The sequence below is a fragment of the Pipistrellus kuhlii genome, unplaced genomic scaffold (assembly GCF_014108245.1).
Source record: "Pipistrellus kuhlii isolate mPipKuh1 unplaced genomic scaffold, mPipKuh1.p scaffold_m20_p_2, whole genome shotgun sequence".
Taxonomy (NCBI): Eukaryota; Metazoa; Chordata; class Mammalia; order Chiroptera; family Vespertilionidae; genus Pipistrellus; species Pipistrellus kuhlii.
The window spans coordinates 154,014,413-154,032,112 of NW_023425515.1; the positions used below are offsets into that span (position 1 = coordinate 154,014,413).

General features: G+C 37.8%; 1 protein-coding gene across 16 annotated transcripts in view; it reads left to right on the forward strand.

Annotated features, from left to right (window-relative positions):
- The window catches only part of DOCK7 (dedicator of cytokinesis 7), a 163,560-nt gene that overhangs the window by 105,452 nt on the left and 40,408 nt on the right, over positions 1-17,700 (forward strand). For 9 of the 16 annotated variants that reach the window (XM_036448238.2, XM_036448240.2, XM_036448243.2 and 6 more), the window contains 9 exons: positions 100-270; positions 2,818-2,957; positions 6,729-6,898; positions 7,597-7,751; positions 8,341-8,523; positions 8,629-8,791; positions 11,989-12,085; positions 14,820-14,916; positions 16,154-16,288. In XM_036448238.2, the coding sequence (XP_036304131.1) occupies positions 100-270; positions 2,818-2,957; positions 6,729-6,898; positions 7,597-7,751; positions 8,341-8,523; positions 8,629-8,791; positions 11,989-12,085; positions 14,820-14,916; positions 16,154-16,288 (1,311 nt within the window). The remainder of the gene's footprint in view (positions 1-99; positions 271-2,817; positions 2,958-6,728; positions 6,899-7,596; positions 7,752-8,340; positions 8,524-8,628; positions 8,792-11,988; positions 12,086-14,819; positions 14,917-16,153; positions 16,289-17,700) is intronic. The other 7 variants (XM_036448241.2, XM_036448242.2, XM_036448255.2 and 4 more) reach the window with 1 other exon arrangement.

A 17,700-nucleotide genomic window follows, 5' to 3' on the forward strand; every position in this document is an offset into this window, starting at 1 on the left:
TGAGTACTATTCTTTAATTCTTTATTCTGTCCTTCTGGTGTTGGCATTAGAGAATGATATATTCGATTGGTTTTCTCTTATTTACGCAATGCTTACAAGGTGTCTTCAAAGCTTTACTCATTACCAATTCCAAGTGTCCTGGTGTCCTTGAGGTTGGATTTTCTGCGAATCATCTGCAGCCATGAGCACTATGTTACATTAAACTTGCCCTGTAGCCTGCTTACTCCGCCTGCATCACCATCACCTTCTGTTTCTTCTGCAACATCTCAGGTATGCAAAGTGTAAGAAAGAAATATCCTGAAAGTCCACATCTGTCAAAAAGCATTTTAAACACTGGGGAAAAATTATAGGTTACACTGGAATAAAAGCTGTATAATAGGTTCTGTATTAAGTGCTTCATAAGTATTAATCATTTAATTATCAAAGCAACTCTAGAAGGTAAATTCTATTACTATTCCCATTTTACAGATGAAAAAACTGAAACACATTAAAGTCAGTAACTTACCCAAGGTCACACAGTTAAATGGCACAACTATACTTGGAACCAAGTCACATGTTGACATTATTTTAAATTTCTTTTTCAGTTACAGATGACATGTAATATATGAGTTTCAGGCATACAACATAGTGACTAGATATTTATATACCTTACCAATTCATCACCCCTGTTAGTCTGGTACTTATCTGACACTGTACATGGTTATTACAATATTATTGATTATATTCCTTATGCTTTTTTTTTTATTCAGAGTATCATATTAAAACATTATCTTACTCATATGTTCAATCTAATGAACAAAATAAACTGGTGAACAAAATATATCTAGAGACATAAAAGCATGGAACAGACTGACAAATTTCAGAGGAAAGGTGGGGTTAGTGGGTAGGGGAAGTGATTAACTGGGGAACTTATAGGTATATATGCATAGCCCATGAATATAGACAATAGAGTGGTGAAGGCCTGTGAGGGGGGCCCGGTGCAGGGTGGAAAGGGTCAGTGGGGGGGAAAAACAAACAAAGGGGACATCTGTGACACTTTGATCAATAAAAATAAAACAAACAAACAAAAAGAAATAAAGAAAAAAACAGATGGGGCGGGAGGGAGACAACAGATGGAAACTTTTAGTATGAGAAAAATAAATTGAAAATAATCAAAAGTATATTTCACCATAGTTTCTTATACCAAAAGAGTACTTTCTCCAATCTATATAAAGAGCCAGAGTCCATAACTTCCAAAATGATCGAAGGGACAATCAAATGCCAGGCTTGCACGCAGCAGGCTTGGGTGGGCGGGGACTAGCAAGCGGGCTGAACTGCTTACCTCTCAGAGAGAGAAAGAAGTGGGCTGATCAGCAGCTGCCCCAGGCTGCTGGCAAGGCCTGAAGAGAGAGAGAGAGAGAGGCAAGGGCTGTTTTGTGCACTGGGGCCACTAATATATATATATATATATATATATATATATATATATATATATATATATATATATATATATATATATATATATATATATATAAAAGCCAAGCAACCAGAATAACCAGTCAGCCCTTGCCTCTCTCTCCAGGCCTTGCCAGCAGTCCAGCCTCCCCCCCTCACCCCCTGCCCCCGGAAGGTCAGCAGTTCAGCCTGCTTGCCAACAGCTTGGGGTGGCTGCTGATCAGCCCCGCCTCTATGATCAGGCCTGGAGATGCTGACTGGCATAGAAACTGACCAATCAGGACCAAATTTGGGTGAACTGCGAGGAGCTAATGACTGCTAGGAGGCAGAGCTTTTAACACTGACTGGTATAGAAACTGACCAATCAGAACCTAATCTGGGTGAACTGTGAAGGCAAAACCAAGGTGAGGTCTTAGAAGGGATTTTTAAGGGCAACAACTGTTTGGTGTAAGGTGTAAGAAAGCAGTTCAATTTGTTAATGACCAGTTTGGCAGTATAGTGCAAATGGCTGGCTATTAGTCCAGATATAGGGATTATGTATTTTTTTTCTGCCAAGAGCATTGCCTCCTGCTGAAAAAGACTCCCCCCCCCCCCTCATTTAAGCAGTTCTATTCTGCATAACCTATATATACTAATAAGAGGGTAATATGCTAATTAGGCCAGATTGACTGGCCATCTTCTGGACATCTGACTTCCTTCCAGACAAAGCCATAGTGGTGGGGGCCAAGGCAGAGGCAGTTAGGGGCAATCAGGCCAGCAGGGGAGGGCAGTTGGGGGTGAGATCAGGTCAGGGTTGGCAATTAGGGGCTATCAAGCAGGCAAGTAGAGAGGTTGGGGCAGGCAGAAGCAGTTAGGGGCAATCAGGCAGGCAGAGGCAGTTTGAGGAAATCAGGCAGGCAGGCAGGTAAGTGTTTAGGAGCCAGTGATCCCAGATTGCCAGAGGGATGTCCAATTGGATAGGATGCGGGCTGGGCTGAGATAATCACCTCCCCCCCCCCCCCCAGCCCCCCCCATGCACAAGTTTCATGCTCAGAACTAGTCTATATATATGAAAGCCAAGCAACTAGAATGACCAGTTACTATGACATACACTGCAGCCCCAACCACCCACAGCACTCCCCCCCACCCCCACCCCTTGGGTAGCCAACCATCCATGGCCACTACTCCCTGCGGGCTCAGACCCCATGCATGCACAAATTTGTGCACTGGGCCTCTAGTTTTAATAAAATAAACTGATCTGTAATAAACCTTAGGCAATAAATTATTCTAGGCAAAGTTTCTCTCACTTTTAGATAATTCTCACATTCTGTTCATTGTAATGTGTGTCTGTGGAATTTTTTGTTGCACAGCTATTATAGTTTGTTCTATCTCACTCCCAAACAGAGTTCTGGATTTTCCACCAATGTACAGGACCAGAAGATTGCAAATATGTTCGAATTGTCTGTGCCTTTCCGCCAACAGCATTATTTGGCAGGACTTGTATTAACAGAGCTGGCTGTCATTTTAGACCCTGAGGCTGAAGGGTGAGTAAACCAGTTTTTGGCTTGTAGAATATTAGCTTGATTTTGATGACAGGACAGATGTATCCCACTTAAACTTCCTAAGAATCAAAAGATTAATCTTTCCCACTCTTCTACTTGAGAGAAATGCTTTTCTTTTTATTCCATCAGCTTGATAAGAAACCAAGATAATTCCTTGAGGGCAATAATATGTTCTAACACTGATCACAGATTTGCTCTCTAGAAACTCATTATAGGAAGAAAGTTAAAACTGAAACAATATACTATGATTAAGTGCTAATTTTGTAGTACAGACATAGTTGTGTAGAAAATTAACGCCTTTATTATAGCATTTGTAACAATAAATTATTACTTTGCTGTCTGTTCCTCTCTTACTACAAAATAAGCTGTTTAAGAACAGAGACAATGTCTTATCTCCAACATCTAGAATAGAATATTGCAGGTCCTGCATAAGTTTATATTTAATTACTGTGTGTGATTAAGTTTAGATACAATGTACTATTGGGGTTAGGGGCAATCAGGCCTGCAGGGGAGGGCAGATAGAGGTGAGATCGGGCTGGAATTGGGAGCTGTTGAAAGATAAGGAATAGACAGTTAGGTTTGGGAATCATTGCTGGTGATGCAGGAAATAGAAAGGGGAAACACAAAAAGCAAATGACCAGAAGAGGAGGAACTATTTGGAGAAAATATTGAGAAAAGAACTTACAAGATGACAATGTCAAGTAGAAATCTAGAGAATGAAATCTGATATATGTTCATTAGATGTGGTTCATGACAATATTTAAAAATATACTTTCTGAATAAAAATCTGGAAGGGAGAAGAATCTCCAGCTAAGTTTCATAGGCAGCTATATAAAATGGCAGATAAGGGCTCTGGCGTTAAGATTACTTTGTTTCAGATCTCAGCTTTTGAATCTATATGATCTTAAGAAATAAAAGGTAATATGTATTGGCGCTCTCCCTGCCAGGAGCATGCCCATCGCTTTCCCTTCCCTTCTCTCTCTTCCCCTCCCACTCCCCCAGGCACAGTAGCTTCCTCACTCCCAAGCTCCAAGGGCCCTTCCTTTACCTCTGTAACTCGTTCCTAAGCCCATTTCTTCTAGCAATTACTTCTACCTCTGTAATTTACCTAATAAACGTTCTCTTGCAAAATTTTTTTTAAAAGTTACTATTTACTGAGGAAGGCAGTATACAAGGCACTGTATTAGGCATTTGGCATAAATTACTTAGCTTAATTTCAAACCACCTTAGGTAGGTTATTACCCACATCCATAGATAAAGAGACAGAGATTAAGTATCTTCAAAAAATCATTTAGCTATTAAACGTTGAAGCTAGTAAGTACCATATTATAAACATTTAAATTCTGTTAGTTACAAACAAAGGAAGTAAATAGAGGAAGTAACTGGAAACACTTGGTGTAGACTTAAAACATTCAGGAAGTTTATTACTGGGGACATCATGTAATAGTTTATTACTAAGTGAAATACTGTATAAGTTAGAGTAAACTAGTTTCAAGTGAACATATATTTTCAAGGTAGAAAAGAAAAATGAAGGGGACATTTAGGCTATTGAAGAAAGATGGGGTTTATTGACTATATGGAGGGGTTACTTTCTGAGAGAAGATACAGCTTTTTTTTTTTTTTTTTTTGCTTTTTTTTTCATTAAATTATTATCTGCATACAGAGAAGATACAGCTTTTTCTGAAACACAGGAAAGATGATCTATAGCTATATAGATGGAGATATGTTAAAAGATGTGACCAGCCTGGCCATTGTGGTTCAGTGGTTGAGCATCAACCCATGAACCAGGAAGTCACGGTTTGATTCCTGGTCAGGGCACATGCCCAAGTTGTAAGCTTGATTCCTAGTAGGAGACATCCAGGAGGCAGCCATTCAATGATTCTTTCTCATCGTTGATATTTCTATCCCCCTCCCTTTTCCTTTCTCCTTCTGAAATCAATAAAAACATATATATATATATATATATATATATATATATATTTTTTTTTTTTTTTTTTTTTTTTTAAATGATGCGACTAGAGCAAATTTGGAATGGCTTTCTTTCCTAAAAGAAAGAAATTGGAGGTAAGGTCTTTTACTGATATTGATGGTGAGAGGCTTAAGGAGAGATAATGTGATCTGAAATTGGTCCTAGGTACAGCATTAAGGGGCGGGTGAAGTTGTATGAATTTTTAATTAGAATGGTTTGCATAGTCAAAGCATCTTCAATTTAAGAAGAAAGGCAAAACTATGAAGATGAGAGTGACCCTTGCTAGTTTATTATCTCAGTTGAAATGCAGGCGAGTGGAAGTCTAGAAAAGTTGTTAGGGCCCATATGAGGTATGTGAGCAAGGAAGTTCTGTTCAAATAGATGTCAAAGGCAACCTCAGCCTGTGAACGACATAATCCATTAGGTTGAGGATTTTTCTTTGGAAAAAGGAAATAGAAGATTACTTAAAATGTAGCTGTTAACTTTTTATTTTTTTTCTTTAAAATATCACCATAGAGCGGCCAGGCCCGGAGCAGCCGGGTCTGGTACGGCCAGGCCCGGAGCAGCAGCTGCCAGGCTGGGAGCGGCCAGGCCTGGAGCAGCGGCTGCCAGGCTGGGAGCGGCCAGGCCCGGAGCAGCCGGGTAGGGTGCGGCTAGGCCTGGAGCAGCAGCAGTCAGGTCCAGAGCAACTAGGTCGGGAGTGGCGGTGACCAGACCCGGAGCAGCTGGTTGTGGAATGAACCAGAGCAACAGAGGCCAGGCCCGGAGCAGCCAGGCCCGGAACAGCTCGCTCCTCGCCTGCCCCTGCACCACGGCTGCCTCTCAGACATGGCTGGAAACTTTTGCGGGAACTTGAGGGTCTGCTGAATCAAGTGATGAAGGCTTAGATCTGGATGTGTTGAGTTAGTATAGGGCTGGGGTGTTGACCTGTGAGTGCCTTGGGTGGGGCCTGGATGAGGCTGGTTGACCTATTTGGAAATGTCTTTTGTGTGAAATGTGTCATTGGGCATGTGGTGGTATTATTGATATGAGAAAATGCTAAGTAACTGATTTACTATCTGAAAAGGGATTTACTATCGGGGAAAGGGAGGGAGGAAGAGACTGAATATAAACTGCACCTATGGATGAGGACAATGGGGGATGGGGAGGGGGCGGAGGGTGAGGTGGGAACCTGGTGGAGGGGGGAAGAAATGAGGAACCTTTGTAACAATATGAACAATAAAGATTGATTTTAAAAAAAATAAAATAAAATATCACCATAACTGCTCTTACGTTATTTAACATTAAAATGCACTAAGAAGGAGTTAATGTAAAAATATTCAGGTTTACTCTTTAGTGAATTTATACAACATTTCTTTTCCCTCAATTTTTACTTATACAGAAAGACATTAATTTTAAAATAGAAGTGTTTTTATAAGAATAGATGCAGCCGAAACAGGTTTGGCTCAGTGGATAGAGCGTCGGCCTGTGGACTGAAAGGTCCCGGGTTCGATTCCACTCAAGGGCATGTACCTTGGTTGCGGGCACATCCAGAGTGGGGGTGTGCAAGAGGCAGCTGATCGATGATTCTCTTTCATCGATGTTTCTGACTCTCTATCCCTCTCTCTTCCTCTCTGTAAAAAATCAATAAAATATATTTTAAAAAAAAAAGAATAGATGCAAATACGTGGCAAAATTAAGAAGTTGAACAAAATTAATTCAGTACCACTGCTGACTGTTTGCTTTAAAGGTATTAACTAATATAGGTGACCTTATTGCTTCTTCTCCATCTTCTTTTTAAATAGACTGTTTGGATTGCATAAGAAAGTCATCAATATGGTACACAATTTACTATCCAGTCACGACTCAGACCCACGGTACTCTGACCCCCAGATAAAGGCTCGGGTGGCTATGTTATATCTACCTCTGATTGGCATTATCATGGAAACTGTTCCTCAGCTGTATGATTTTACAGGTACTTAGTATATGTAAAACAGATTTTAATGGCAAGTCACAATATATAATAAAAGTGTTAGACAATTTCTCAAGATTAAAGATCTTATTTTAGGAAAAGCAATATAAAGAAATGTACTAATATAAGTAAACTGTAAATAATTATATTACTGAAAATCTTTTGACTTTGTGAGAGAATCCACTGCAAGGTTTCTGTAAGTAGTTCTTATGGTGAAATTTTAAGTAATAATTGTATAGTAGTTTTATTCCTACTTGTTAGAAAATAGGGTTTTTGTGTACTTACTGTTCCTCTTAAAAAAAACACAAGAAAACTTGAAAACTGTTTACTACCCTCTGTATTAGTTTTATTCATATAAATGTAATTTAAATTAATATTCACCTGAATATCAATAATTAGGTTTATTGCTAACATTGGGTTAATGAGATGAAGTTTTGTTGCTTTTTAAAAATTAGGACCTACAAAGTTTTATTGCTTTTGCTTTTCATATTAGAATTGAATTCTTTCACTTGCTCTGAAAAAAACACTGTAGGTTGCATTTAAGCTAGCCATTAACTAGATAAAATACTTCCAGTTCAATCAAAACAGAAACAAACATTTACTGAGTTCCTCGTGTTTATTAAGAACTGTTTATTAAGCTATTCAGAAGTTTTATGTATGTATGTATGTATTTTGAATTTCTTCTCTCCTTCCCCCCTCAGAAACTCACAATCAACGAGGAAGACCAGTTTGTATAGCCACTGATGATTATGAAAGTGAGAGTGGAAGCATGATAAGCCAGACAGTTGCCATGGCAATTGCAGGAACATCAGTTCCTCAACTAACAAGGCCTGGAAGTTTTATTCTCACATCAACGGTAAAAACAACCCTCAAACAAAAGTTTTTTTGTACCCTTAAATAACTAAGATTATTTGTTGTATTAACTGACGCAGAAGTACTCTGAGCTTTATTTTGTGGAAAAGTTAATATTTTTTATAATACATTGTATAAATATCGAAGACTTCTTTTTTGTCATTGTCCCTGACAGGAAACAATGGTTCTCTAAACCTAATAAACTTTTTGTTATTACTTTCTTATACTTCTCTTATTTTTTGAATCAGCTGCTTCTTTTTACTTTCATTATGTTTGATATTATGTGGTAGATATGTTAGTTTTTAATAGTAAGACCTTTAGTTTTTTGCTTTATAAATTCTGTTAACATTTGCTGGAAGCCCTACCCAAGCTAAAACAGTCTTCTATTGCCAGGAAAGGTTCAATAAACTTCAAGAACTTAAGTCTAAGGTTAGGTGTATGACATATACAAGTATTATCTAAATGATCATTTTATAATATTTGATTTTTAAATAATTTTGTTTTTTTGCTTTTAGAAGAAAACAGTTGACAACTGCTCAAAAAGGGAAAGGTCATTGATCATTCTAACTCATTCTACTGTTCTTGATTTTCAGAGTGGCAGGCAACACACTACCTTTTCAGCAGAATCAAGTCGGAGCCTTTTGATCTGCCTCCTTTGGGTTCTCAAGAATGCAGATGAGTCAGTTCTACAAAAGTGGTTTACAGATCTCTCAGTCCTGCAGCTCAACCGCCTGTTAGATCTGCTTTACCTCTGTGTATCTTGCTTTGAATACAAAGTAAGTGATCATTATGCCATTGCAAAGAGGAACAAGATAGGAAATTATGTGGAGAAAGAAGAAAATTTTCTCAACTCTTCTTCTTTTCTAATGTTTAAATTTTAGGGAAAGAAAGTGTTTGAAAGAATGAATAGCTTGACCTTTAAAAAATCAAAAGACATGAGAGCTAAGCTTGAAGAAGCTATTCTTGGGAGCATAGGTGCTAGGCAAGAAATGGTGCGCCGAAGCCGAGGACAGCTTGGTATGTACACAATGTCTTCTCCTTCTGGTGAGAATTTCTTCATTTTCCTTCAAGTTTATTTTATAGTCCTCATTGTTGCATGTCTTCAGTGACAGTTCTACCCTTTAAAAAAAAGTGTTTTAAATGTAACTGTGAATTAACTGAAATAACCATTTCTCCGTAGGAACTCAAGTTAAGAGTTCTGATTGAAGTAGGGTGAAACGTTCTTTGTGATTTGCTCTGGATAGTCTCAGTTTATTCCTGTTACCCTTGTGTGATTATTAATAGCATCCTAAAACTACTCTAGTTTTAGGTACACAGCAAAATTGAACTGAAGATACAGAGATTTCCTTGCCTGCATGTATGTATAGACTCTCCCGTTATCAACATCATTAATGAACCTACACTAACACATCATAATCACACAGTCTATATAGGGCTCACTCTTGGTATCATTCTTTGTAGCATTTCCTTTTACTCTTAAAAGTTACCTATTTTGCACAATGAATTAATATACTCTGTAACTAAGGCAAAGATATTGGCCATCAAACTCCAATATTAGTGAGAAGAAGCAATAGCTTTAGAGGCCTGATTCTAATCCCAGGTCTGCTAACAATTAGCCATATAACTTTGACCAGGTCACTTAATCTCCCCACTTTCTTTTTCCTTATCTACTTGTGATAGTTTGGAGAATTTAAAAGGTAGTATAACTAACTGAGCTTATCATCTTTGTAGTGATCATATGTATAAACATTTCATAAATTCTAAAGTGATATGTAAATGATATTGTTGCTGTCAACTCCTTAAGGACAGGGCCATGGCTTAGTCATCTGTGTACATGACACATGCTAATAGTTCCATGTATATTTGTTGACTTAAAATATGACTATACATTTATAAGTATACTAGGGGCCCAGTGCATGAATTCATGCACCTTGAAAGGAACTGTGGGCCACGAGGCTGCGGTGGGCACAGGTGTGGGTATCGGCCCATCCCTGCACCCCCACCCAGGCCCCCCACCGTGGCCCTCAGTCCCCTCTCTGCCAACGGCCCTGCTTGCACCCACTGACAGCATGGAGCAATTGGAGCCGGCGCCAGCAGTGGGTGTGAGCAGGGCCGGCCCCATCAGTGGGTGTGAGGGGTGGCAGCTGTACCAACAGCCCCTCAGGAGCAGGGAGAGGTAGAGAAACCCGCAGGGGTGGTCAAGGCCTGCAGCTGCCACTCACACCTGCTGACAGCGCCAACAATTGGGATCGGTGCTAGGTGCTGGCAGCGGGTGTGAGTGGCCGCTCAATGCTGGCAGCTGGTGCAAGCGCCAGGTGGGACTGCAGTGTGCGGGAGCAAAGAATTTTCACTAACCACCAGAGGCTTGTCCTGATGACAGTGACCAGCGCCCTGTCTTGGTCTGACACTCTTGCTCACCTGCTCCATAATCCTGTCACAGCCAACGCCCTCCTGTTCCATGCTCTGCTGCCTGCTGCCAACACCCACCATGTTCCATGCATGCCACCTGGTGGTTAGCGTACTTCATAGGGACAGGTTGTTCAGTTGTTCTGTCATTAGGTCTATTTGCATATTAGGGTTTTTTATATTTAGATAGATATTTTATTGTTTTTCAAAATGCTGTCATCACGGTGGTCACTTATTTAAGTGAGCTTAAATATTCTTTATATGCTATGTATGTTTGGAATTTAATAATGAATAAGATAAAGTCTTTGCCTTTAATGGAATTAATAGAGCACCAATTTTTTCACTGTAGTTATATACAATTCACAATGACCTATGTATTTTCTTTTAACTCATTTATTATGTACAATAATCTTCAAGAAAGGTATGAAAATTAACTTTCAAGTAGGTTATTTAATTATTACCAAAATCTAATGAATATTATCCTCATCTTTAAGAGAGGATATCCTCATCATAGAGATAAACAACTTGTCTAAGATCATAAACTAAGTGACAGAAGCAGGATCTTTTGGCTTCCAATTTAGTGTTCTTCATATTATACTACAACTCTTTCTGTAGTTTATTGTTGGAAAGGTGGAACTACTAACAATATGTTACAATTTATGAAATGTTTACACATTTCCTTTCTTGTTCCTCCAATTTGTGAAATGTTTACAGATATGGTCACTACAGAGATGATATATCCAGACATGTCCTTTATTGTGTGGCAAATTATATTTTTTCTCAAAATTTTTAAAATTTGTATTTGAACTCTGAATTTTGATTTCCATTTTTCTTTCCATCTTCCCAACCAATTTAAGGTCTCATGTTTTTCAAAAAGGAGCATTAACTTTCTCATTGATTAAATCATGGCATTCTATTGTTTAAGTATTTTTATATTTCTGCACAATTCCCAAATATATTTTGGGTATCACACTTTTGCTGGATTTGTATAAATCAGTTCTATTGCTACTGCCTCTTAAAAGAGTCTGTGTGATTCAGTCCATCTTTCATCCTAGAAACCTCTTGGGAGAAAGCCCTTGTTTTTCTCTTGCTCTGCTTTCTGTTGTCTAAAAGAATCACTATAGGAATTATCCTTATTTTCTTTCTTTATCAAACAAACTTATTGAGCACTGAAAATGTGCCAGAAACTTTGTCAGCCTCAGACATTAAGTGGTGGGCAAATAAACATAATCTCTGTTCTTAGTGATTTATAACCTTATGTTTATAAGTGCTATGGAAAAGTAAAGCAGATTAAGAAGAAAAGAAGTTGGAGAGTTGGGAAAGGCCTATCTGTGGAAGTAAGAAATGACTGGCCAGGGAAAATTTGGGAAGAAGAATCTGGTAGAAGAAAAAACAACCTTTAGGCTCTAACTCAGAAGCATATATTCAGAATACACCACACATACACAAGCACACACACACACACACACACAACTTTAGTGGTGCAAGCAAGAGGAATAAGGATAGGAAATAAGGTTATATCATGTAGAGCCATAGAAGCCATGGTTAAGATTTTGAGAAAATAGGTATTAGAAAAGTTGCTTATTTAAAAGGATGTTGTTTTTGTTGTTGTTGTTGTTGTTATAATACATATAGCAAGCATATTTCTTCTGTAACTGTTATGAAAGCTTTGAATAAAAAGCATCGTTGTCAGGTTTTTCCATTGTTATTGAGGATAAAAATGGCTGTGTAAAAAATTATTAACATTGTGCAGGATTTCTTAAATGTTTGCAAGTATATATATGTGTCCACTTGAAATAACATTTTTAAAAATGGTTGTGAAATGTACTTAACAGAGAGAAGCCCATCTGGAAGTGCCTTTGGCAGTCAAGAAAATCTGAGGTGGAGGAAGGATATGACTCACTGGCGGCAAAACACTGAGAAACTTGACAAGTAATATAATCTTCTATTTTATGTTAAATGATAGGCCTGTTGAATTTCAGCTGCAAGAGGAAAATGACTTAATTTTAATGTTATTTTATGTATATGTTAGACATTCAAATCTTAGAAGAAAAAATATTATACTTAATTTTTAAATAGAAGATTTAAAAAGATTTGGGGGAAGAATTTTTAATATGGTATAGTAAAGCATAATGTTACATATTTTAAATGTTACCCCATTTTCCCCAGCAGCCCACCCCCTTCGAAAGTTGCATTCTACAACTATTTTAGAATATATTTTGGGTATCACACTTAAACTAAATATTTCAAGCATTACAAAAAATTAGAAAACTATTATTTGCCCTCTTGGAGCCTAAAATATAATTAAAGGAAGACAAAACACTCTGGGTCTTCTGATTCTAGCGTGGAGACAAGCCAGGTAAAAACACAGCTGAAATGCACTACCATGAGTCCAGGAGCCTAAAGGACTACATCATCAGTATAAAGAGAACTAGAAATGAACCCTTCTCACTGCCTAGGTGACTGCAGGTAAAATTGCTTGGCTTGAAACTTGGCATTGAATTAAGGGGCTAAATATTTTCTCTTGGCAATTTGTAATTACAAGTTAGCCCTGGAGTAGCTTGACTGGCCCAAAAAACTTTAGTATATGGTGACCAGCTCATTCAGGTTTGCCTAGTACTACTAATTTTTAGCACTGAATGTTTCATATCCCAGGGAACCCCTCAGTCCTGTCCAAGATTGTTGGTCACTCAATCTGAAACCATTTTCAGCCCAAGAGTTAGAGGATTCTTAAAATAAACTTCCAGAAATATTAGTTCACAATAGTGAAACCGTAAAACACAGAAAGCAAGGCCCTATGCAAGCCTATAGACAAAAAACAGTAACAGCAGACTCAGTACCATATAGATGAGAATTTGAAATTATTAGTCTCTTTAGGCTGCTATAACAAAATATCATTTGCTGGGCCACTTATAAACAACAGACATTTATTTCTCACAGTTCTGGAAGCTGGGAAGTTCAGTATCATGGCACTAGCAGATTTGGTGTCTGACTCTCTCCCAGGTTACAGACTTCTCTCTCGCTATGTTCTCATATGGTAGGAAGGCAAACAGATTCCCTGGGACCTCTGTTATAAAAGCACTAATCCCATTCCCAAGGCCCTTACTCTCGTGACCTTTGCCTCACCTAATACCATTCATTACCTTGGGCATTAGATTTTCAACATAAGAATGTAGGGGGACACAAATATTCAGACCAAAGCAGACACTGAGTATAAAATTAATATGCTAACATTTTTGAACTTTGAGTGTTCACTTTTCTCTCTTCTTTGTCTGCCTAAGTCCATTTCTTTGATTACTTTTCCACATGTGTGGTGGAATTCACAAAACAGCCAGCATATATTGCTTTATTTCTGCATTTGTGTAATGTTCTTTCTGCTTATCTTGCCGTATTCTAAGGAAGCTGTTTTTTGTGTGTTTTTTTAGTATTTTCCTGATTCTTTTTGTTTAAACCATATATATATGGTTTAAAATATATTTTTAATATTTATTTAAAATAATATTTAAAATATATTTTTATTGATTTCAGAGAGGAAAAGGGAGGGAGGGAGGGAGGGAGGGAGGGAGGGAGGGAGGGAGGGAGAGAGAGGGAGGGAGAGAGAGAGAGAGAGAGAGAGAGAGAGAGAAACATCAATGATGACAGAAAATCATTGATTGGCTGCCTCCTGCACACCCCCTATTGGGAATCAGCTGGCAACCTGGTCATATGCCCTTGACTGGAATGGAACATGGGACCCTTCAGCCCACGCTCTATTCACTGACCCACACCAACTAGGGCTAAACCATATTTTTATAATGTTTCTTTACAGAAGTCTTTCTGGATTTTATGTTTGAACAATGCATTATTTTCTTTTTCAATTTAATTCTAACTATGCTGTATTTTCTCCTTAAATTTAATTTGTAAAATATAAACTCATAAATTTTTCTCTTTAATGGTAGTAATAAAAATTCAGAGACTTAAACATCTAAGAACTTCAGTAAGTTAGTATTTAGTATGTCCTTATACTTTTGCTTTGATTTGTGTATTATTTTGTCTATTTAGATGTAATATATAATTTCTATATATGTATTGCTATTAAAATAATGTCAACTTTACCTATAAATCATCTATAGTTTTTTAAATTTTTATTAAATAATACTTTTGTATATATTGGATAGTCAAGTAAATGACTTGATTGGCATCAGATGTTTTGTTTCTAATGCGTGATTCCATCCAGAGTCTCATTGAAGAGTTAATTTATTTTCTGCATCAAAATTTAAAATTTTTTAAACTTTAGGGGGGGAAAGTACTTTTATCCTTCAACATTTTGAATAATGCCATGATGCAGCCCTAAATGCAAACCCACATAGCACCACCTAGTGGCTATTCCATGCAGAATAAAACACTTTCTGTGTTTGCTGTATCTCTGGAAGCTAAGTATTTCTGCTCTCATTGGCATTGTGATAAAGTATATATATAGGAATAGTCAACAAAATGTAGGGTAAAATAAAACATTGATATGTAAAATATTGTCTTTTCCCTTATTCTCTTATAATTTTCAATTCACCAAATACTGAAAAATGATTCCAAGTTTTGTTTGTTTTTTCTATGAATCTTTTAAGTCTTTTTTTGAATTGTGGATCTGCTGTTTTAAGATAAATATAATTTCTTATACTATTTTAATTAGATCAAGAGCAGAGATTGAACATGAAGCACTGATTGATGGAAATCTGGCTACTGAAGCAAACCTAATCATTTTGGATACACTAGAGATTGTTGTCCAGGTAAGAACGCAAAGAACAGGAATTTAAAGTATAGATTTGATTCACTAGCTCGTTTTGCTCAATGGATAGAGTGTCAGCCTGTAGACTGAAGGGTCCTGGGTTTGATTCCAGTCAAGGGCACTTGCCGGGGTGTGGGCTCCATCCCCAGTAGGGAGCATGCAGGAGGCAGCTGATCAAAGATTCTCTCTCATCATTGATGTTTCTGTCTCTCTCTCCTTCTCCCTTCCTCTCTGAAATCAATAAAAATATATTTAAAAGAAAAAATATATAGATTTGGACGGGACCAGTTTGGCTCAATGGATAGAGCGTCGGCTTGGGGACTGAAGGGTCCCGGGTTCGATTCCGGTCAAGGGCATGTACCTTGGTTGCGAGCAGATCCCCAGTAGGGGGTGTGCAAGAGGCAGCTGATCAATGACTCTCTCTCATCGATGTTTCTAACTATCTCTCTCCCTTCCTCTCTGTACAAAATCAATAATATATATATATTTGGTAAATTGAGTTTGGGGGGAAAGTACCGTATTTTCCAGCATATAAGACGACCCCCTAATTTTACAGTTAAAACATAGGTTTAGGCCTATATTCGCTGTATAAGACTACCCCTCACTTCCGAGGCAACACCAGTTTGTTTGTTTTTTTTAATAGACTGTCTCTCTGACTCTGGCCAATCGGAGAAGGCTTTTTTTCCTTTCAAAAGTCGTCTTATACGCTGGAAAATACGGTATTCATTGAGCCATTTTATTACATTTTAAGTATAAGTAGTTCCTAAAAGCTATATCCTTGCTCTCCTTGCTCTCCTTCATTTAAATCCTGCCCATTCTGGCCAAAACCGTTTTGGCTCAGTGGATAAAGCATTGGTCTGCGTACTGAAAGGTCCCAGGTTTGATTCCGGTCAAGGGTATATAGGTTGTTTGCGGGCACATCCCCAGTGGGGGGTGTGCAGGAGGCAGCTGGTCGATGTTTCTCTGTCATTGATGTTTCTAGCTCTCTATCCTCTCCCTTCCTCTCTGTGAAAAATCAATAAAATATATTTAATAAATAAATAAATTCTGCCCATTCTGTTTTTCTCTTTTTTTCTTTTATCCAAATCCTGGTAAACTTTTTTTTTTTTTTTTTAAGTTCTCTTAGATCTTATCATTTTCCTATTTTAAAAACATTATTTTTTTTTGTGTATACATATTCTGTCTCCTTAACCAAATTGCAAGTACATCTCTTTTTTTATTTAATCTTTAAATTGCAGACCGTTTCTGTAACAGAATCCAAAGAGAGCATCCTTGGTGGGGTACTAAAAGTGCTGCTACATAGTATGGCATGTAACCAAAGTGCAGTTTATCTACAACACTGTTTTGCTACACAGAGGGCCCTGGTTTCAAAGGTAGGTTAATTTTTTCCCTTCAGTCTTATCAGACTTTATTAACATTGTCTAAGATCATTTGACATGTTCATTGGCTAATGTATTTATATTTAAAGTTTTCATAGAAACCCAAGACCCTTGATTCTTCTTTGTCTCTCTTCTATTGTTTGCCTTTTCGAATTATTATTTGGATCACCTTTAACCAGTTTCTGGCTTAAAAAATAATTTTGATGTGAGGAAAGGCCTAAAATTAATAGCTAATTTTAAATTTGGGGCTTTCCTTATTTCTTGTTCTTCCTGTTCCTTATTAACTTGATAAATCAAGAATTCAATGTATAAGTAGTTCAGTCCATTCAATTTAAATTAACTTAATGTATGGTGAATGGAAAATAAAGTACATTTGTTCAACGACTTCAAATATTTATCTCCTACATTGGTTTCCTCCTAAAAATTTGAATATCCTTAAATCTCGAAGGTAGCTATTTCTTTTTCTTTTTTGATAATATTACAGATACCTCAAATTTGCCCCATCTCTTACTTCCCTCCTCTAAGCTCCTCCCTAACATTCCCATATCTTCACTATCCTATTGCCCATACCCATGGGCTATGCATATACCATATAATAAAAGGCTAATATGCAAATTGACCTAACAGTGGAATGGCCAGTCACTATGATATGCACTGACCATCAGGAGGCAGGTACTCAATGCAGGAGCTACCCCCTGGTGGTCAGTGTGCTCCCACAGGGGGAGCATTGCTCAGCCAGAAGCCGGGCTCACAGCTGGCGAGCCTCTGCTACCTCCGTGGCAATGCTAAGGATGTCCGGCTGCTGGCTTAGACCCGTTCCCCATAGGAAGCAGATGTCCCCCAAGGGCTCTCAGACCGTGAGAGGGTGCAGGGGGGGCTGAGGGAGTCCCCTCCCCCCACCCTGAGTGCACAGATTTCATGCACTAGGCCTCTAATAAGTATATAAATTATTTGGTTTATCTCTTCTTGTCCCCTCAACCCCACATTGTGGTATGTGAGTCTGTTCCTCCATGCTTAAGTCTTATTTTTTTGGTCAATTTCTTTTGTTCATTAGATTCCACAAATAAGTGAGATCATATTCAAAGGTAGCTATTTCATCTTATACATCTTATAAGATGGAATACAGAGCTACTGATGAAACTTAACCAGTGAAAATAACTTTCAGTACTCTTGTAATAATAAAAACATATTATAGAATTATTACATGTTGGTTACTATACCAAGTGTTTTATGGGAATTATCTAATGTAAGATAGATATACAACCCCAAGTAGATAATATTATTTGGCTCATTTTATGGATAAGAAAACTTGTCCAATTTTACGCTGCTACTAGCTAGTAAGTGCCATAGTTAGGTAGTATTCAAACCCAGTCTGTCTGAATCTGATCCACATTATTAACCATTAG